General features: G+C 39.3%; 1 protein-coding gene across 1 annotated transcript in view; it reads right to left on the reverse strand.

Moving 5' to 3' along the window:
* GPC6 (glypican 6) overlaps positions 1-22,884 on the reverse strand; it is a 1,091,020-nt gene that overhangs the window by 20,567 nt on the left and 1,047,569 nt on the right. The window contains exon 7 of the mRNA XM_041731333.1: positions 338-474. Within this exon, the coding sequence (XP_041587267.1) occupies positions 338-474 (137 nt within the window). The remainder of the gene's footprint in view (positions 1-337; positions 475-22,884) is intronic.

Genomic DNA, 22,884 nt, shown 5'->3' on the forward strand with positions numbered 1-22,884 from the left:
GATAAAAATAGCTTTGCTGTCTTAAAGTCATTAAGTGAACATAAAAGGCGCTTTGTGATCTCAGGATATCCGTAACCTGGCATCTGTCACCATTCCTCCGTCCTTATCCAGAAGCGAGCATTCAGAACAAGGATTCCACGCTTAATGGCACCTTGAGAGTAAGTGCTCCCAGGTGCCCATCAAACCTGTCACTCTCAACAGCTGTCGCTAAGTGACGACTTGTCCCTCCACCCTCTGCTGCTTTTTGCATAAACAGGCCTGTTAGGGTTGTGCCAGGAGAGCCTTCCAGGGCTGGATGCACAATGCCTCAACTACCAGAAGAGCGAGTCACCCTCACCTGGCTTTGCTGTGCCCATTCCAGCACTCTTCTTCATTGGACGTGCCTGCTGTCATACTCTCATCCTTGCAGATGGTGTAGGGTAACGTTGACCAGACCTTTTTAGAGAGCTTCAGTTTCTCTTTTATGTCTGTGACCTGATCAAGAAAGCAAGGAAAGAGAGTGAATATTCTCCCCAGGTGTCCCCCATTTCTACACAAGGACACAACACAGGTGAAAGTTAGAGGATCTGTGATAGGACGAGCACAAACTCAATCAGTTGGAAGAGAGAGAGAGAGAGACACCATGCTGCAGGATTTATTGCTCAGGCAAGCCTCCCTACCTCCTCCCTCAATCTTCCTCTAGCTTCTGGCAGAGAGTTCTCAGGTAATTGGCTTTTGTTTTCCATCATCTCTGTCCTCCCATGCTTTGAATTAAAAACTTACAAAGCATCTCAACTGGCTTCAAGTCCCTCTCTGGCTGGAAGAAATAGGTGTTCCCTATTGCAGATTCCCTAAATATATTCTTTAGAATTCATTTGCTTGGATGTCAGATAAATGCACTGAAACAGGGGACTGAGAGAGAAAATGCTTTCCCCAATGGTCTATTTGTTTCCATAAGAAATAAATATTGTCACTAATCCAACTGCTGGTAACCTCTGCTCTTAACCAATGCTCAGGCTCATACAGCACACACTTGGATAGTGAGAGGCAATCCAAACCCACGTAAAAATCTCTATAGCAAGAAGAGAAAAGTCATTCCGAATATAGGTAAGTGTAAAACCCATAGTCCTTTGGATGGCAGGGAAAAGCTTAGTAACCTCATCTTTAGTGTTTTCAGGCTCAGCACTGACTTTTCACCTGCAGAAAGAATGGAGACAAGGATTCAGTACCATTTTGGTTCCAAAATTAACATCTAGGTTCCTGCAGTCACAACTATGATTTTCTATTTTGTCTATGTGAACATTGGGAAAGTCTATGGATGGTTGAAATGCATCTGGTATAGGTTGGCAGAATTATGGCAGAGTTATGTTCCCCCATATTCATATGCTGAAATCCTAACACAGAGGCATGCATCAAGGTATGACAATGTGGAGAGAGGATAGAAGACATCTACCTACAAGCAAGGGGAGAGGCCTGGAAAAGAAGCCCTCCTTCACAGCCTCAGAAAAAACCAATCCTGCTGACATCTTGGTTTGGGACTTCTAGCCTCCAGAGCCAAGAGACAATAAAGTTCTGTTCTTTAAGCCATCCTGTGTGTGGTATGTGGCTACGGCAGCTCTAGCATACCTACACAGCATTGTAGAAGGGACAGCCACTGAGACTTAATGGCATTATGTATTTGCGATCCATAGCCTTTGGAAATAAAGTATTCTCTGTTTACTGTGGAAGGAGTGTAGAGTTTTAGAAAACAATTCTGAAGATCTTTTTTGACGTTTAATAGTAAACAGAAAGGAATGTGGGATCTGTGTCCCAATCATGTTTCTCAATAGTTCCAGAATTATACAGTCTTTGGACCTTGCTTCCTGTGATTCTGATGACAAGAGGCTTTAGTACTGAGAAATATCTGCTCATTCACAAAGGGCTGAAGATGGCCAGAATACTGAATTTGAGACCCTGGTACACACCCTTAAACAGAGTGATGTTACTTTTGTTTTAGAACATGAAAATAATCCATGAGTAGTGATATTCCAAGAAGTAGCTTACACACAAGAAATGTTTAGGATGGCCTGAGACCTGCACTCTCTGATTTCCCCCATTGATTCTGACTTTGGTCCATGGGCTACCCTAACCCTGGCTCTCCTTCTAGCCAGTCTGACTGCGTAGAGTTTTGCAGTGAGAGCCAGTCCTTTTTTGCTATCACTTTAGGCACAGATGTGTGTGTGTGTCTTATTTGCTTTGTATTTTTTTACTTGAAAGACATGTGGCCATTTCTATCCAGCTGTAGATAGATTCACATTCTGTTTATCAATTACAAAAAGCCAAATCCCCAAAAGCCAACTAATAAATGTTGAAAGAGTGACAGAAAAATCACCATTCTGCAACCATCATAGTAATAATTGATATCAGCAAGTCTTATCTATAGATGAGTCCCTCTCAAAAGATATTGGAGTCCTAACCACAGTACCAGTGAATGTGACTTTAATGGGAAATGGAGCTGTTGCAGAAAATCAAGTTAAAATGGAATCATCTGGGTCAGCTCTACTCCAATATGACTTTGTCCTTATAAAAAGGGGGAACTTAGGCACAGAGACAGATATACATAGGGAGAATGCCATGTGAAGATGAAGGCATGGATCAAGGTGATGAATCTACAATCCAAGGAACTTTAAAGACTGCCAGCAATCTGCCAGAAGTTAGCAAAGAGTCAGGGAACAGATTCACCCTCACAATCCCAGAAGGAACCAACCCTGCCAACACCTTGATCTTAGACTTCTAACCTCTTAACTGTGAGACAGTAAATCTGTTGTAAGCTGCCCACTTGGTGATACTTTGTTATAGCAGCCCTAACAAACTAGTACAAATGCAAAATACATTGGGTGGAAGTTTGATGGGGCCTAGGATGTTTACACAATCTCAAAGTGTTCCCCACAGATACTTATTATTGCAAAAGGAAAACTGGTCACTCTACAGTGAAGAAATTGGGCAGGCTCCCACCTTAACCAAGTGATCAAAGTAGTGGGACAAAGTGATTTGGGCTTCCTCCAGATGTGACATGACAAGAAGGACACATTACTTATGTAGTTAAAATTCATAATCCAGATCCAATCATGAGGACACATTAGATAAACACAATGTCCAGGCTAATGAACATTCTATGAGACAACTGGCTTGTATACTTCAAAAATGTCAGTCATAAAAGACAAGACACAGCTAAATACTTCTTTTAGATTAAGAAGAATCAGACACATGACATTCAAATGCAGTATATGATTTTGGATTGCACATTAGATTGGAGAAATAATTGCCAGAAAGGATATTATGGAGACAGTTGGCGAAACTTGAATATTGACTCTATATGAAATAATATTGTATTGGTGTTGAATTTTCTGAATACGAGCTCACATCATGCTCATAAAGGAGAATGTTCTTCGGAGATACATGCTGGACTATTCAGAGTTAAAGGGTTATGGTTCCCACAACTTACTCTAGAATGATTCAGGAATCATCATTATCACCATCACATAGATGTTTAGAGATAGAGCAAGATAGCAAATGTGACAAAATTTTTTAAAGATTTATTTATTTATTTGAGATACAGAGAGAGAGAGAGAACACATGTGCACATGAGAAGGGGGAAGGGTAGAGGGCAAGAATCTTTCTGCTGAGTGAGGAGCCTGATGGAGGGCTCCATCCCACGATCCATGAGATCATGACCTGAGCTGAAACTATGATTTGGATGCTCAACTGACTGAGCCACCCAGATGCCCTGCAAATGTGGCAAATTTTTAATGGTGAATGAATCTAGATGGGAGTGTGCAATTTTTTTAAAAAAATGCAATTTTTCAGTACATTTGAGTTTTTTTCAAAATAAAACCTGTCAAAAATAAAACCCTTCACTTGATTTGTTCTGCAAGGTGCCACATTGGTGGTGTCCCTCACCTTTGCAACCTGGGCTATCACCACTAAGCTACTCATTCTCACAGTTCTTAAACACAAACTCCAGAAAAAGAAGCAGCCTTACATATTCATAATTAATTGAGAAAACTGTCACTAGCTTCAGTACTGAAATACTGTAAGGTATATTCCATTCCATAATAAAGTACACTGGGAATGACCATTCTCTTTTCTGCTTATTTAATGCTAAGATCCCACCTTTACACTGTGGGAATCTGAACCAAACATATATGTATTCGGAGACACAGAGAAAGAATAAAATGGCATGATGTCCCACCGATATCTCCTCTTTTGAGTCTTGCAAAATTTCACTGCATATATTGTGCTGCTCACTCTTTAAATCATACTCAAGCATTGTCTCTTTCTTTTTTTTTTTTTTTTTTTGCATTGTCTCTTTCAAGGAGCATCTCTGGTCTTCCAGATAGTTAGATTCAACTTTCTGTGTCCACGGTGCCCTGTTCATGATTTTAAGTACTGATTACTCTAATTTTGTAATTGGCTTACTTCTCTGATTCTAAGGTCACCAGCTTCTTGACACAGGTACAGGGTTCTAACTTGTCATCCTCAGTGCTTGTCATACCCACGTCGGGCTCCCTGCACGGAGCCTGCTTCTCCCTCTGCCTCTCTCTCTCTCTGTCTCTGTCTCTCTCTGACATGAATAAATAAAGTCTTAAAAAAAAAAACTGGGAAGTCCTGGCGAACGAAGACAGGTTGGTCACAAATGTGTTAGCACATGGTAGGTGCTCAATAGATAAATAGATTTCATTGTCTCAATCTAATACAAGGCAGCAGACAATCTTGCTAACACAAAATAGTGTGGTTCCACAAAGTGCACTTATGTTAAAAGGTCAGGAGGAAAGGTGGGTTGTATCTAGCTAAGTGAAGAGTGTGGGGTCCTCTCTGAGTCACCACAGGACACTTTATAATCAGGTCGTGTTCACTGTGGCATTGCAGTAGCCAGGCGTTTTCACTGAGTGATTGGAGGACATAACAGCAAAACAGCAGCAAGAGATGCAAATGTGATTTTAACATTCTGCATGGAAACATCGGCCAATTCACTTTCAGCTGAGGGTGGTGATGCAGACAAGCTGAAAAAAAGGGACCCTATTAGACACCAGAGAGGCACATGCCTTTGATTCCAAAGATATCCAAATGATTGCAGTTTGTTTTTCAGTATCAAGCTTTTCATTCCTTACAGGATTTAGAAATATTTTCTCTTATTCTCTTATATTTATTTCTTTTTTAAAAAAGATTTTATTTACTTCTTCATGACAGACAAACAGAGAAAGAGAGGCAGAGACACAGACAGAGGGAGAAGCAGGCCACATGAAGGGAATCCGATGTGGGACTCAATCCCAGGACTCCGGGATCATGCCCTGAGCCGAAGGCAGATGCTCAACCGCTGAGCCACCCAGGCGTCCCTCTTATATTTATGTCTGAATAATATGTGTAAATACATTGTGGTAGCTCCAGATTTGAGTTGTTCTTACACTTTTCTTCCTGGAAACTTGAGTGCATACAACAGGGAGCTAAGCTTTCCACTAGCAAGAACTGTTGATAAAAATGTGTCACTGAAGTATAGGGAATCTGAGTTCGCTACTAATGCAGACTTGATCAGAACAAAGATCTGGACTCAAATAAGGAGTTTGCAGCAATGTCTTTCAGCTTCCCACATGAGCTATTCCTGGACAAATTAACTTTTGCAAATACTTGCAAGTTACATTTACCATTTGTCCTATGTTCATAATGCTGGAATATTAGTAATACCAGTAATACCTGAATATTACATGTTTCACATCTATGCCCCTGAGGGATTTTGAAAGTCAACTTCTGTCATGCCGCAGGCCTCTGATTCAAAATACACACTGTTGGCGGCCACCAGGAAAATATGGCCCTCTTCTAGAACTTGTCTGGAGTTTACTCTGATCTCTGATAATTTCAATTCCTAGCTCCAGTCAAAGCATTGACTCTTTGTTGAAGGCTTGTCAGAAGGTCAATGAATACTTAACTAGAGGAAGATAGTGCTACCATTATCATACCCACCTTTCCAGAACTGCGAAATTAGACAAAAGAGGGAGGAAGCTGACAACGTAGAATAGATTGCCAAAACAAAGGGATTAGCAAAACCGAAGAGCAGAAAGGATGATCCAAGTACTGGCATCTGACAATTCCATTTAAGAAATGATCTCGTCCCAAATACTAAACTTGAATTTCATCAAGACTCTGAATTACCAAGTTCCAATTGACAGGAAATACTTGGCAGTATAGGGCCAAGCAAAGTAACGCATTACATACATGATCAGTCATATTCAGTGTATGGGGTATTGTATAAGAAAACCAGCTTCAACTTTTCAAAAGAGGTAAAAATTGTAGAAAGGCAGGAAGACCGTCCTAGATGAAAAGAAACTAAAAATGTTACAACCTGATGCTACATGTGGACTGGAAGTACTGGAAGAGGTAAGTACCCAGTTATAAGAAAGAGTTTTGAGATAATTGGAGAATTTTGAATACATGATACTACTGAATTACCAATAATATTCTTTTTTTAAAAAGATTATTATTTATTTATTCATGAGAGACACAGAGAGGCAGAGACACAGGCAGAGGGAGAAGCAGGCTCCCTCTGGGGAGCCTGATGCGGGACTCGATCCCTGGACCTGGGGATCACACAACCTGAGCTGAAGGCAGGTGCTCAACCACTGAGCCACGAGGTGTCCCACCAATAATATTCTTCAGTGTAATCATGGTGCCGTGTTTATGTAGGAGACCATCTTTTCTTTTAAAAGATTTATGTTGAGATATTTGGAATAAAGTGTTATTTCATTTTTTACTTACTTGAAAATAGCAGAAAAATCAACCATCAGTTTGTCTACATGAGAGGTATGTGAGTGTTCATTTTATTATTTATTTTCAACCACCTCAGTATTTTTTGGAAAAGTTAAAAATAATGAAAAGTTGGGAAAAGAAATGAGACTTTGTTTTTGGGAGATATGGTGTTTAAGAGCCTTGCTGAATTTGGCAGAGGGCAGTAACTGACAAAGCAGTTGGGAGCTGAGTGCGATCTGTCACTGGGCTAAAGCACTCACGTGCGATCCTCAACTCTGTGCTGGTGTATTATCATTATACCGTTTGGGAATGGGAAATGGGGTCTTGAGAGGTGAAAAAACTTGCCCCGCATCAGGTGAATGGTAGACATGAGATTCAAAATCAAGTGTAGGCTTCAGAGTTGTTACTTTTCGCCAGCAGGCTTAAGAAGGACATGTCCTATAGCCATCGTCTCTGGAGCATGTGTGTTGGGTTGTTGGTGGAGGTATGTATCCACCCCTGTGGTCTGCAAGATGATTCAATGTGATTCAGGGTAAAAACAAGAGAAATTCTATTTTTACTTTTTAAATATAAAAAATAAGAGGAATTAAGTTTTCCTAATATTTAATTGATCTATAAATTGGTATGTCTCTTAATTGGTCCATATGGTGATGGCCATTTCTCAATTATCTTGTAAGACTTTTCCAGAGTGGAAAGGGGCTCATAGTGGCACCTCCCATTAGCTTGGTGCTGAGGTATTGAAATCTACTGCAGTTCACATGTCTTGGTTAAATGCACTTATGGATTAGATTATGTAGTTTTAACTAATTCATTAAATGGATGAGTGGCTTAAAATGAGTTCTGCAAAGAAACTTTGGATTTTGTTCATTTCAAACAGTGCAAGCACAATTGAAAAGCAATGAAATGGCAGACTTACTCTTGGTACATCGACTACATTACAAAATAAAATGAATAAAGGTTCTTTGTTTTACCTCTTTCTTCAAACGTTTCTACTTTTTGCATACCTTCATATGTTATATAAAATACATTAGTTCAGTACTACTTATGTATAATTTATGCATAAACAGTTATAAATGCACTGAGGTCTATGATTCTGACTTTTTGCTCTTAGAGATATGAGATCCAAAGAATTCGGAGCTTGCCAATCTGTAGTAAAGGGACTGACACAATGTATTTTGAATCAGTGACTTAGCAAGCAAAAACATTCAATGAAATCAGTTTAATGAGATAGGAAAGTATAATTCAGAAAAAGTTCCATTGCATTGGTTAAAATAAGAAAAAGCCTTTTGTTGGTAGCTTCATTTATTAAACACTTCTTATGTGCCTTCTCTAAGTCAGGTTTTATGCTATACTCTGGGGATACAAATATGGCCAGTACATAGCTGCCACCCCTCAAGGGTTCCTAGTGTCCCTGTGTAGGAGTAGGAGAGGATAAACAGACATGGAGCAAATATGATCGGATTAAGCAAAGGGCTATGAGAGTACTGATACCAATTTGCCTGAAAATTTGTAGGGAGAATCATATTCCCTCTCAAGCAAATATGTCTTTGCTGATATTTGCTCTTTTGTGCCTACTGAATCTTGCCATGGGGACAATTTAGGAAGCTGGATCATTAGTCATTTCTATCTAGAGGGATTAAAAACAAGAAAGGCATCATGGTCCTCCAAGTTTTCACTTCCAACAATGGGATGATTTTATCCATCTAGAAGCCACTGCTTTTAGCCACTGCTCTGGTCTTCAGCTCCTCCTTTTGCCAAGGAGCATCTGTGCCTTCATGTTTCCCAGGGAACACCTGCTCTGCAGCAGAGCCTTGGTAAACAGTGCTGTGCATGTCCTGGGTATTTAAGAAATATTGGTTGAGTGAATAAATACATGAATAGCACTGCTGATTATCTGCTAAGGGAAGTAAGATTTCAAAAATGATCGATTATCTGCCAGCTACTGCCTTCTTGGATTTCCCTTTGGAGAATAAGGAAGACATGGACAAATTCTGCAGGCCTTCCAAAAATGTGCTTTCTCTTGACCTGATTATCCCCTGAGTGAGAGTGAGATCTCAGATGGCCCCTCCAATCCTCTAATTAGAATTCTAGCCTCCTGTCATCTCAAATGTCATTCTTGGTGTAATTTACACAAGTATGATGGAAGAGCCTTAGAGATCTCAAAGGCAATGCTGGCTTGGGGAAAAAACATGGGAATTTAAGTAAAAATGGAATGAATCCCAACTTAGGCAGTCTTTATAATCCTCATAAAGCTGTACCATTTCCAGTAACTTCCTTTCGGTTTTCCGAGCAAGTGACCTATTAAATACTGATTTGGAGTGTTTTTGAACTATTATTACCTTTGTCTCCTATGTGGATTCTTTGATGGGGCACATTTGATCTCCTCTAAGAGATTTTGCCCATGGTTGTCTATGTGCCTACCTAAGGCCCAAAGTCCATCTATGCTGGCCCTTTCATTTCTCCTGGATCTTTCCTGTGAAGTGTGAGAAGTGAACTATGAGATGGCCACCTGCTGTCCTTTGTCAGTCATGCCCACACCAGAATTCACTTCCCTGGGTACCTGTTGTGTGCACCTGGCCAGATGCCCTATTTGTTCATGATTTCAGAAACACTCCAGTGTACCTATTTCATCTGTGTGAAAACATAATGTAGCTGGATGTAAATAATATATACCATATCTTTAGAAAAAAGATGGTTAATATTTAAAGGACTATACACTAAATAATACATATTGAGGGGGAAAAACAATGTGAATATTTTATAGGCTGAAGGTCATTTGTTAGCTTGGGAAAACAATCTGTTTAAAGAAACAAAGTCAGCCTCACTTTAGCTCATGGACAAGGCCACTTTACTTGGTCAAGTTAAGGGAAATTCACAATATATAATATTATTCTTGCAACCTGAGAGTTTAATAATCCAGTTTCAGAGACCGTGACCTTGTCCGGCTTTACTCTAGAGCAGAATGTTCTTTTATTACAGCACCAAGTCATTCAATTCACTGTGTGAACCTGCATTAGAATTCAAGCCATGTATATTTCTTCAGTGATCAAACAGAAGTCTGTGAATGAACCTGTTCACAACTTCTCACACTCACTTGAAAACATGTACAGACAGTCTAGAGTATTTAAAGTTCTGAAGACTCAGAGGGAATACTAACTCTTCTGATGTGGCCCATTATCTGTAAATGCAATCCCCCTAATATTCTTGAGGAAGTAGGGGTTACTAACGTCAGAGTTAGTTCAATGGGGAAGCTGAAGATGCAGGACTTGCTCCATCTACCCACTTGATTTATGTTCAAGTCTGGACTCAAGTCCCTTCTGCTGATATGGTTTTTAGCATTCTATTCACCAGAACTTCAACTTTTCATTTCTTTTGAGTGCGTGAAACTCTTCAAAGTTATTTTTCATGTCTTAGATTGTCTATTGCGTAATGTTTGGGCAGGTCCTGGAATGCATGGAGAAGTCCCTCACAATATGTTTCCTTTTAGGAAATCATTAACTGAGTCTTGGGATGACAGCAGGGTCCTGTTGAACACAGTTTGTCAGTGAATTCAAAGTTAGACCTTGGCCATACAACCCACCGAGCATTGTGCTGAGTGCCTGAGTCACCACACAACCTAAAACCAGCCTTACAATCTGGGCTTTCTCAAATGTTCCCAGAGAATCCAATAATAAGTGCTAGTCTGTTACCATGTTTTTCAAAATATTGCCATATTTTTCAAAAAATATTACGTATTTTTTCCTGTGGTGTGGTACTTTTCATGTTATTCCCCAAGGAGACAAGCACATGTGTGTTTTGTAGGAAAAACGAAGAAGAGTGAAAAAATCAGTAGGAAGTGAAAGAATCCTTGGAAGTTCAAAATGACAATGCTTAGTTTTGTTGAGTTTCTCAGGGGATTAGGAATTAGGATGAAAAATTTAGAGTCTGTGTCATCCCCCTTGGCTTCAGGCTTGGAGTTTCTAGACTATGTGATGATGCTGTAATCAGGGCATGACCCTGAAAAGACAGATGAGATCTTCTTCTTTGGCAAAACACTGTTCCTCACAGTGGAATAAATGTGGGAAAACCAGAAATACCTTCCTATGCTGTTCATGTCAGATTTTTGCAGCCTATGTTAAAAAAAAACAATACATTTTCAGATACTCACATTTATACCTAAACTTCTGTTTGTGCCTCACTCCCTATGGTATTACATTTTAGGCAAGTGAGGGTAGGAAACATTCTACACACCTTGGAGATGATACTGAACTAACACTGGATTCAATAGTGAAAAGAAAAAGACAGAAGTCTGCAGAAATGCATGAGATCAAAGTATTATTTTGCACAGTGGTACCTAATTTGTGGCACTATTCACTTCTCAAGTGTGAAAATATAAATAATTTCAAGGAGTGCTTTTGTCATTGAGTCATGAAATTTGGAGGCTCAGCAGAGCTCCCAGTGTCCAAAGCTTCTAGAGTATTCTTGACAGGTACTCACCTAGGCTCTATTCAAACATTTCCAATGACAGATATCAATGCCAACTGTAAAGAGGACTTGAGATCCGCTGCCTGACATAAAGTAAGTCACTTTCTCCTCTTCAGCAATTCTGGGGATCTTCATGGACAAGTCTTGACCAAAAAGCATAAACATATTCTTGTTCTTCCTCCTGTGATGACCTCCCAACCTTTTTGTTTGCTTTGTTCTTTGTGATCTATAGCTAGTTTCAGCTGCTGAGGGTGGATTCTGTTTTTCTCTGACCATCACCTGGTAAATTCTCCCTTTGCTTCGTTTGTGACATTGGGTCTATCCAGTCTTTGCTCTCTCGTTCTCTGCTCTTGGCTTTTGAGGTCAGCTCCATCTTCCTTGATTGCTAACTTTGCTCTCTGTTATTCATCAGGCATTATTTCGGTTGTGTAGGTGCAGACATTCCCAAGGAATTTTCCCTGATCTAGAGCATGTATTGTGAAAAGTGCTGATTCTAAATTAGGTTATTGGATATGCTGTCTTCATAAGGCAGGATAGGAAGATCTCAGATGTATTCTCAAAAGAAGAGAATGAATTTAGTATTTCTAGCAGTTACATAAGGCACATTATAGCCATTCAGATATTTAATAACTGATCTGTTCCTAATACCATCTATTCTATCACTATAGAATGAAAAATTTGGAATTTCTTTTGGTTTGAAGAACAGATTTCCTTCACTTTCCCTCAATTACCTTACGTAGCCAATAAGATCCTGGCAATGGCTTGGGATTGATCCCTTTGTATAGGATTGATCTGGAAATTAGCACTAATTCAGCAAACTGCCAGACAAAGCTCAGATATTTAATAGCCCAATTTTGCCAATGTGAAACAAAGTTTGATGTTCCGAACATTCAATCTTGGTGAAAAATTCTGATTCTTTGCCAACTATTACTTCAAATGTGCAACTCCTTCATAGGGTTCTTTGACAATACTCAGAAAATCCATACAGGATTTCTACTTCTACCTGTGATTGACATAAAGCAATGATTCATAGGCATATGACCACCTGAAGTCAGTTTTAAAATATTGAAATCTCATCTTCAGGGAATGAAATCCAGGATATTAAAAGTTGTCTGCTAATTTTTTAAAAAAGGAGGAGGAATGGCAAAGCATTACACTTTGGATTTAGGCATTCCTGAATATTTTAGAATTCATCATTTAATTCCAAATGTTTGACGCTACATTCTTTCACACCAAAGCTGAGAAATAGATGTATATTTTGGTCTCTTTCTCTGAAGACACAATAGATATTTGGAACTTACCAGGGAATCAGAAGATTTCTTTTGCTCACCTGAGATTGCTGTAATTGAGCAGGACCTTCATAAGTAAGGTGTTGCAAATGTGATTCCATCCACCAGTGAGTGTACTTGCATAGATGTTCACATATGGGAAAGGTAATTTAGATGAAGCACAGAAAGTATTCAGAAGGTAGTAGTCAAAAATCAGATATGTGGAAATTCTAAAATCATATAGAGTAAAAAGATAGGTTGCCCTAAATGTCTCATGACATAGGTAACAAAAAGTACAGGATCTCTTTTGGGCATGTGTGATTTGATTTATACTTAACTATGTAGACTTGTACAATGTGATACAAAATAAATGGTATTTTTGCATCCATTGTGTTACATTTGTGATATGATAAAATGTTCTGCCTTTTCCTTCATGAATCTAATTGGAAACTGGTTCGAGTTTAATTGCCAGTGATTTTGACATAAAGGATTTTGAGGAACAAAATGAGATATTACAACCAATGCATCCAAGATACCACAAAAATGTACCCAAGAACATAAATCATAGGACCCAAGAATGTCTATGAACCATATAGACAAACCTATAATCTATACATTGGGAAGAGAAGAGCAAGAGTTAGTGGATAATTCCTTCTGTGGGTCTCAACTCCAACATCCCTCCCCTAGGACTCCTCCTTTGACCTCCAGAGACCCCCCCCTCCAGGATGTGATCCAAGAGATCCCTCTGGTTTTTCCTGTCCTACAGATGTCCCCATTCATTGTAATAGGTCTTCCCTCCCAGACTGCAGGTGACCTAAGGGCAGGGCCTCTGTCCTTTGTATTCACCACATCCTAGGAGTTTAGTGTCCTATATGGCACAATGCTTGGTTTATAGTAGTACTCAATAGATAGCAAATGAATGAATGAATAGATAGATAAATGAAGTAAAGCAGGCAGAGGGTGAATTTAAATTCTGAGACTTCAAATTAAATTGAAAGCGAAATTTAAATTCTAGATGCTCTTACTTACAAAATAAGTTATTGTTACGGGAAGGACTTCTCTCTTGTAAACTTCTCTATTTTATGAAGAAATGGTTGTTCCGGGTCTGTTTATGGGTAGTCTATTCAATCACACACACACACACACACACACCACACACACACACACACACACCTGTTAAGTGTCCAGAATGTACTGGACACACAGTAAGAGATACAAGATGGTCCTGCCTTCAAGAAACTTACTACTCTGTAGGGAAAGAAGATTTATATATAAAAAAGCATAGTAAATCTCTCATACTTTCATGGGTTGTAGGACAGAGTATAATCGGTGTCTTATTACTGAGTAGATGGTGGAATCAAGGGGAGCTCCAAGAAAGAGGTGGCAGTTGAAACGGGACTTAAGGGATGAATAGCATTTTGCAGGTAGAAGAGTCAGGAAGAGTTTTTTTGGTAGAGGGACCTTGAGTGGCAAAAGCTCATAGATGTGAAGCCTCTTCAGTAGAGGAGAGAAGTGCCCAGTGCATGGAGAGATGTTTGCTTTAACTGTAACTTTGGCAAAGTCATATAATTTCCCTCCAAATTGGTTTTTAAATGGAGGAAAATGCCACTCCCCTAACTATCTTCTTAAAGATTTAATAAAGTTTAGTAAATTAATATATTGCTAGGGCACTTGGAGCTGGAAGTTCTTAATGCATAGAAATATCTCCATGGGGACAGATGGCATAGGGTGACTAACGTGCACTCTTTCTTGGAAATCAAGTTCTTATCCCTGTGAGGTAAATTACCTTTGCCTGAGAGCCATCTGGTTACCTTCAAGATCCAATTTACCTCATGGAGCATCAACGAGGGGTGCCATTTACTCCTCTTATGAGTAGACTCCATGATATGATTGTACTTGACTTTCACCTTTATGTCTTAAGCATCCAGTAACCTAAATAGATCCTCATAGTCTCCTACAAACAGCAAGGGTGTTAGAGATCACCCTTTTTAGCTCTAGTGGGAGTGGAACAACCTGCAAAATGGCAGAATGGCCTTTCTGGGTCAGAATGCAATGAGAGTCCAAAGCAGCAATACCCAATAGAAATAGTTTAAACTAGTAGACCCAAAATATTACCATTTCAACATATAATACATATGAAAAGATTTTAATGAGATATTTTACATTCTTTTTTGGGTAGTACTCTTTAACATTCAGTGAGTATTGTAGGCTTACAGCACATCTCAGTTTAATCTACAGATGTGTGCAGTGCTCAGCAGCCATATGTGACTACTGGCCGCCATACTGGATGGCACTGGTCTCAAAATCTAATGTGGTTTTTACACTTACAGCACATGTCAGTTCTGTCTATAGCACATCTCAAGTACTTAACAGCCATATGTGGCTGGCAACCATACTGAGAATGTGGGTCTGAGGGCCCTCCTGAGCATATCTGGAGTCAGAGCCAGTGATGTAAGAGTGGCTGGATTGTTTGAATTGAAGGCAGGCTATTTGCTTTACGTTAAAGCATTCTGCATGTCCTTCTGAATTCCTTGGGTAGCCTGCCCTTGAAATCAGCAGAACTCATTTTTATCTGTTTCCTTTGATGCCATTCTCCTATTGTCCACTGCCTCCACTCAATCAATTGACCAAAATGGACCAGGAAAAAACTGAACTGAAATTAGGTTATATTTGAAGTGGCTAAGATCCAGCCTTTCCCTTGAATTGTTTCCATTTATATAAGTGAGAACATGTTGCATTCAGCTTTGTGACATCTGCCAATATTTTCCCTACGCGACAGAGATTTTTTTGGCTTATATTCGTGTATTTTTATTAAAGTATAATAATCATCCAGAAAAGTATACAACTCATATATGAAGACTCTGAAGACTTTCTTTCAAGATACCCTTAAAAAATCTTAAGGATTTTTTTCCCATATCCCCTTCTTTTCACAAGACTTATTCTCTTGAAAATTAATGGCATCAAGCCATTGATATGCAGAAATTACAGGTTACCAAAGAGCAGAGAGTATCTTATTGATTTGCTGTAATTTTGAGTTATAAACTGCATATTGGCTCTGGCCATGTGTATGCATTTTTAAGACAAAAGGCTGTCAAAAAGTTGAACAAAAGAAATTAAATTCAAGGCAGCCCAGTATCTTCCTACATTTTCCTTCAAGGCAGTCCAGCCACACCTGTAGGTGGTTAGAGACAGCCTTCCAACATAACCACCAGATGGCAGTGTTGCCCAATCTTTCCACCCCTTCCGGCACTTCCCACAGGCTTCCCAGAAAATAAAATTGTAGATTGTTCTACTGCATATAAAACTGACAACCCTGTTATTTTAAACTTGAAACTGACAGACTGTTATTTTAATGAGGTCTGCCAGAGCCAAGGTTAACCAAAGCTTTATTTCCTTACAAAATGTTAAGGCCATAGTTCTAAAAGGGGGATGTGAAATTTTATGTTATTGATACTTTCTGTGACTGTATAAGTTTTAGGATATTTTTTGACAAGTAAAGCTACATGACAAATATAGACATATGTTTATATATATATAGCCAAATTACGCATCAAAGTTGGTTCACATTTCTCCCAAAAGGTCCTTTTGGTGTTACACTTGGAAAAAAAAAAATCCTTTCCTACAGTTATACATTTCTGCCTATTTTGAAGCAAAAGTATATATTTTTAGCACCTTGACTTTCTAGCTTAGTGAGTCAAAGGAAAATTTAAAGCTATTTTAATCCTATTAATATTACAAAATGAAATCAAGTATAGTATTTGATTTTTATTTCTATGAAAAAGCTTAGATCCAGACAATGAAACTTAGTTAGAAAGGATTTGCTTTTATAATAGGTACTTCTATAATGTGTGATGGTTAATGGCATTATAATTTATTTCCTTTCCCTTGAAAATGCCTTTTTATGTTGATCAGGAAAGTATTTAAAGTCAGTTACTAACTGTGCCAATATTAAATACATTGGTAACTACCTTTCCTCAAGTGATTTTGCTAACACTTTTTCCACGTTTTTATTGGCTCCATAAAATAATTTCTAACATTTAATGGATCTTCTTGCCTAAAGTATGAATGTAGATCCTGCAAATACTTGATCCCATTCTACATTTCTAGAATTTCCTTTAAATGCATACTGTAATCAGGACTCTTGTGATTGGCTAAAGGCCTGTCCACAAAGAGACTTAAACTCAAGAAGAGCTGTGATTTCCAAAAGCTGGCCTCAAATAGATGAATTTGTATTGTTATTCATTGGTGACAATGTCAGTTTAATTCTTAGACACTTAATGCAGACCTACTATGTATGAAGACTTGTGACTTGTAGACCAGGCTTATAAACCCAGTTAAAAAAAAATCTGTCTTCTAAACAAGTTACATAATTTGTGGAGCATGGTACAAAATAAAAATATGGGGCTTCTTGTTAAAAACTAATAATTTTAACATGGCAGTAGCAGAGCATTAAATCAAGCCTGGGCCCTTCTAAATGTGGGACCCTGTGCAACACCCATGAAGGTGACCTGGATGGTCCTTGGGAAGCTGTAGTCTGGTGGGGTTCCACGGATGCTGATAACGATCACGAAAGCAATGATGGCTTCCATACCTATTAGATACTCAACAATAATATCCATATTACCTCCAATTTGCATAAAAATGTTGAAAGGTAGGCATTGGTGTCTTCACTTTTAGTAAGATGACTGAGGACTACAGCTCTGTTGTGACCTATTCATTTAAGATGTCAGCTGCATGGTAGACACCACATTAAACCCATCACTCACACCTCATTGTGTAGTCCTCATGACCCCACTTGAACAGAGGAGGCTGAGGATGTGAGGGGTTAAACCACTTGGTTTCCATCACATAGCACAAGAAGTAGGGCCTGATTTTGAACCTTGACAGTTGGGTTTCAGAGCTTTCATTCCTAAATTCACCATTACAACAGAACTGGCCAGCAAGAATGTTTTAATGCTTTCTAAAAACTGTGTGGCTGGTTGGGGAGTCTCGTTCTTTTTAAAAAGGATGGAAAATATGGAGGAGGGAACACAGTGCTCTGGAAATCTTTGTACTCCCCTCAATTTATTAGCCCATGCTAATTTTCTAGACCATCTCTAACACTATTATGATTCTAGCTCCCCTCCAAAGGATTTCCTGTTTACCAACTTTTTCCGACACCACCATGGTTAGAGCAGCCCTTCAAATAATTCCTTAATCTTCTAGGCCTCGGTGATTAGAGTAGCCCTCTAAACAAATACAAAATTACACATTTTTTGATGTGATATTTTAGATACCTCAGGGAGATCCAAAGAACCAAACGTTGTTTGCCTAGTCACTCTTCTGGTTGTGCACAGCAGTAGGTTATATTGTTCTTGAATGTATCTAGCTATCTAGCTATCATTTATCTTAATTATTAGCGGAAAATAAAATTTTCAGGTGGTGTTAAGGTCATCTGAAAGACACACCACCATAAAAACTAGGCCATTCCTTCAACATACAAATGTGAAAAAAATAAAATTCTTAAAAACCTCTGTTGGCTTTAAAATGGGAAAAGTGTTCTTGTTCTGGATTTTTTATTCATAAAACTGCACAGACCAGCTCATCCCATGGGTTTCTATGACAAAGGGAGACTTTCCCCATAGGGCTACATATATAGGTTGGAAATGCAGCCCTACATATTTAATGGTCTGTATCTAACAACATTGCATTTGAAACCCTCTCCTTGAGACGATTTCTCTTATGAAATGGAAAGTAGTAAAGAAAACAAAATTTTCACCACCCTGCCACAGGAGTCCACAGAGACTTGAAAGAGCTCTGCCTTTTCCTATTACACCATACTTGGGAATAGGGTCAGGAAACTAGATGGTAAATCTGATTCGGCCAAATCCCAAGCACTCTGAGGAATCATCTTTTTATTGCAGATAAGTATAAAAACAGTACTGGAAGCACATCAGAATCTTCAAGATAAAATGCCAGGGGCTATCTGTAAATGGATTTGGTAGCTAAGCAGCAGTACTTAGAGAATAACCCTTCATCCAAAAAAGAAAAGATCTCAGCCACGGGACCTCGGAATATAAATAATGATGATGGTGATGGTGTCCATTAGCCTCAGTCTTAGGTTACTTTTCTGTTTTTTTTTTTTTTTTGAAGAATTCGGTTTTATCCCAGAACATGGGGCATCACACAGCACTACCGCCAGGCGAAGAGCAAAGCCACCTTAACCTCTCTATCCTTGCACCTGAATTGAGTAAGATTTGCCGATTTGGTAATTAGTAGTTTTCTCATTAGGAGTGATTTCTGAATTTTTATAATATGCCACTGTGATCTGGGGCACCTGGGTGGTCCAGGGGTTGGTCACAATCCCGGGGTCTTGGGATCGAGTCCTGCATCAGGCTCCCCGTGGGGAGCCTGCTTCTCCCTCTGACTATGTCCTCCTCTCTCTCTGTGTCTCTCATGAATAAATAAATAAAATCTTAAAAAATATGCCAACGTGGTCCATAAATCACAGATTCTGACATGCTTCATTCTCTTGGTTCTTTTTACTACAATAAAGGGAAAATTAAATAGCCTTTTGAAAACAGTTTTCGTTTCCTTCTTCAAATTATCTTCTATGTGGAAAACCAACTCTCTTCTTCAAGTCAAAGTGAATGTCTTAGACATTTTAATGTCTGTTTTTACAGACGTTCAAAAAGACTCCACCCTTGTTCAGTTTATCTCCTTTTTTGAGTAGGTAGGGCTTTTCAAAGGTTTCTCCCAAGACTGTAGTAAGGAAAGTGTTATTAAAGTCAGTGCTTGAATAAAGTGTGTCACCAAGCTACCTTCTTCCTTGTTTATATGGAAATTGGAGCAAAATCAAAACTTCAAAGGGGCTGGGACTTGGGTGCAGAACTTGATGTTGGTCTGAAGAGGAGACCCTTTTCACAAGAAGCTGGGAAGTCTTCTCACTGTTGTTTGAAAGTTTTGGTTTTTAGAAATAGTCTTTCCCGAAGGCAGAGCCATAAGAGACAGGCTTACCAAAACTTGATTAAGAAAGGATTTTAGGAAAATGTGATGAAGGCTCTGGGCAATTAGGGAAACACCCTGTGGTCTTTAAAAGGGAAAGAGCCTGTCCCTGGCCAACATGGATAGGGCATAGGTGGTGGTGGGGTCATCTGTACCTGGGTGGTTGCTCAAAGTACTATAAGTACAGAGCCAACCACTAGAGCTGCAACCTGGTGATCTGCATGTCTAATGAATTCTCCCCACCCCCAGGACCCTCAACACATTCCACCCACTGATTTGGAAACCAGAAAACCAAGATCCATAGCACTAAGGAGTAGACTAGGTGGTATCACGAGGGCACACTTAGCTTGTGACTTTATTTTTGTTTTCTTTCTCTGAAAGATCTTTTAATTTTCAGATTTAACCTAGCTTTTTACATCTACCTTTTCTAAGACTATAAGTCAGGGTTCAATGAGTTTTATTGCAGCAATTAAAAATATATGTATTTCTTTATCTTTTTATCAGTTTTATTTTTTTTGAATATGCAACTCTACTGCCATTACTTAATTCATGTTCCTTCCTCTTACAGGGCAAAAGGCACAGCTGCATTGTCGTGTGTGTCCATGCATTCTGTCAGCAAGCATGTATTATGGGTCTTCCCTGTGTGAGAAGCACATAATGAGGAAAGGGACACTGTCCCTGTGTTCAGGGAACTTTCTCTTTTGGAGAAGTACAGACATCAAAACGAATAGTAATACAATGTGATATCAACACTGGTAGAAATTGGGTGAAAAGAGGCAGAAGCTTGCATGTAGAGGGACTGGTTGTGGGTTTTTTCAAGAGCAAAAACCAGTGACCCAAAGTTGACTAAACTGAGAGCACCTGTTATAAGGTAGAAGTACTAAAAAAAATAAATGAACAAAAGGTAGAAGTACTTAAACCACAGCAGAGGAGATGAGAGGTGTTAAATGACCATCCATGCAAATAGGCACATGGTAGTATTCAAGGGCAGGGACCACTTAACCAGAAAAGCAATGAACTTCCAGGGAGGATCTAAGTTGTGAGGGTGGCACCCTCAAGGCCTGTATATATGGTTGTCTGAGGGTGCTACAGGTGCCTTTAATCAAATAACTCTTCACATGTGTGCTCACACCATGTCTTATAGGATACATGCTGCTTTGACTGTGAGCGTTGCCAAAGAAGAGGTTGCAGATAGTAGAGAGGTATGGAGAAAAGGTCCTGGGTTGGCCAGGAGCAGACCAGTGGGGCCACAGAGAGGGGTTCAGATGTAGCTACTTGAGCTGGGTTTGAAGAATGGTTGAATAAGCCAAGCCAGGCATCCTATCAGATGGAACAGCTCCTCATTTGAAGGCCCATGTGGATCAAGCCCACTCAGGCTTTGAAAAGTAGTTTGGTGTGAATGGAAGATAAAGAGGGTATATTAGAGAGGCAGAATTTTTGGCCAGGGAAGCAGGCATGTGTCAGCAGATGCTATGAGGTATCATATTAGCCTCTGTTTTAGAACATCCACTAAAGGGTGGTAGAACAGTTCAGGTGGGGTCAAGAAGGATGTACTGGTTATGTGCTAGGAAAGCCAGTCTGGAGTGGGCAATGACTTGGATTGATGACAAGGGACCATTGGTTAGGGCCTTATAGTTCACACCTGTCATGGATTCTTAGGTAGCAACTCCATGACCCATATTCCATTTTAATTAGACTATGCTTCTTACAGACCCCCTTTCCCTCTCCATGTGCTTGCTCTCTGCCAGCTTAAGGCTTTGCCCATATTATTTCCAGGAAGTAACTTTCCCCCACTGAGGAAGACATCTCTCTCTGCCTATCCACAGCCTTTTCATCCTTTAAGGCAGAGATCATGTGGAGAAAGAAAATTAGAAAAGCAGGGTGAGTTTGTTCATTTATCATTCATTCATTCATTCATTCATTCAATATTTCCTAATTTTCTGGCACTGTCTTAGGTATAAGAATTGAAGTTGTGAACAAAAAATATATATAAAAATTTCTCCCTCATGCAGCCTATGTTTTCACTAGAAGATTCCACCAATCAACAGATAAACCAGTAACATATATAATATGCCATACAGGGTTAAGTTCTAAAGAGAAAAATAAAGTGGGGGAGGGGGATGGGAGTCTGCATGGAGACGGATGAGGAGATGTGTTTAGTTCAGACCGGTTGCTTATGGAAGGTCACACTGGTGAGGTAGTTGATAATGTAAGAATGTAATTTCTGTTCTTTCAATAGACACATTCAGGTTAATGTTGATGGCATAGAAATTCCTTCATTTTTCCAAGAATACTCTACATTTTCCTTAAAACATGAGTCTCTCTTGGACCATCATTTTTCCACTTTGGATAGTATGTGTATGGAGAAGTATTTCTCTTACATAAAAGAGCAACAGCACACACATGGAAATAAAAGGTGACTGACACCTGGCCTTGGTTGGGGAGACAGCTGAGAGAGAGGAATGGGACATGTGTCAAAGTGGGAAGACAACACCCCAAAGAAGGGAGCATAATGCCACATGGACATAGGACTGGGAGAGGCAGATCTTGTTTTACAACAGAAATATATAGACTTGAATGTGGTGTCTCTTGATTTTTATATTCTCTCTCCTCTTCTTTCTGATCACCATCATTATCTCCACCATCACCGTCATCATCATCATCACCACCGCCACCGCCACCACCACCACCACCACCACCACCACCACCACCAATACTGTATATGTTGAAATGAACACATCTGTAAAGCCGGGTTTACCTTAAAGGATGACAGTTTGCAACCTCTGCTTAATGGCTTGATTTGAGAGCAGTCTCTGCCCTGAAGCCTTCTTGGATAATGCCAATTCATTCTACTTTCTACATCCTCTACATGTTGTGCTCGTGTACTTATTTATTCATTCGGCACTTGCCCAGAGCTTACTGAGTACTAGACACTGTGCTAGGGACATGTTCATGATTAAAATGCACCTTCCAGAACCTTTAGTTAAATTCTTTTGCTATTATTTGTGCTGCACACAGAATTGGAGAATTTTGGAGCTGGAAGACACTCTCAGAATGAATTTATTTTGATCATCCTATCACACAAATGAGCATTTTATTTTATCAGTATCTTGGGCGTTTGGCTTGTTTATTGTTTCATTTGGGGATGCGTTGCCTATAAAACATCTTTATGCCCCTGGTAAGGAACAATATCTTGTACATTTTGGTATCTTTTGGCAGTTAGCTGAGTGTTGAACACATGGTAGATGCTCAATAAATATTTTTTTCAGTTGACTATTGGGTTATGGAGAAAGCCTCATAATTTTTTAAGAAAGATCTTACATAATGACTGATGTGAAGTCCATCAGAATTTACTCATTCTGCGCAGGGTAAAAATTTGAACAAATGATTATGTGGGGAAGAAACAGAC

This window comes from Vulpes lagopus, chromosome 16 (genome assembly GCF_018345385.1).
Source record: "Vulpes lagopus strain Blue_001 chromosome 16, ASM1834538v1, whole genome shotgun sequence".
Classification (NCBI taxonomy): Eukaryota; Metazoa; Chordata; class Mammalia; order Carnivora; family Canidae; genus Vulpes; species Vulpes lagopus.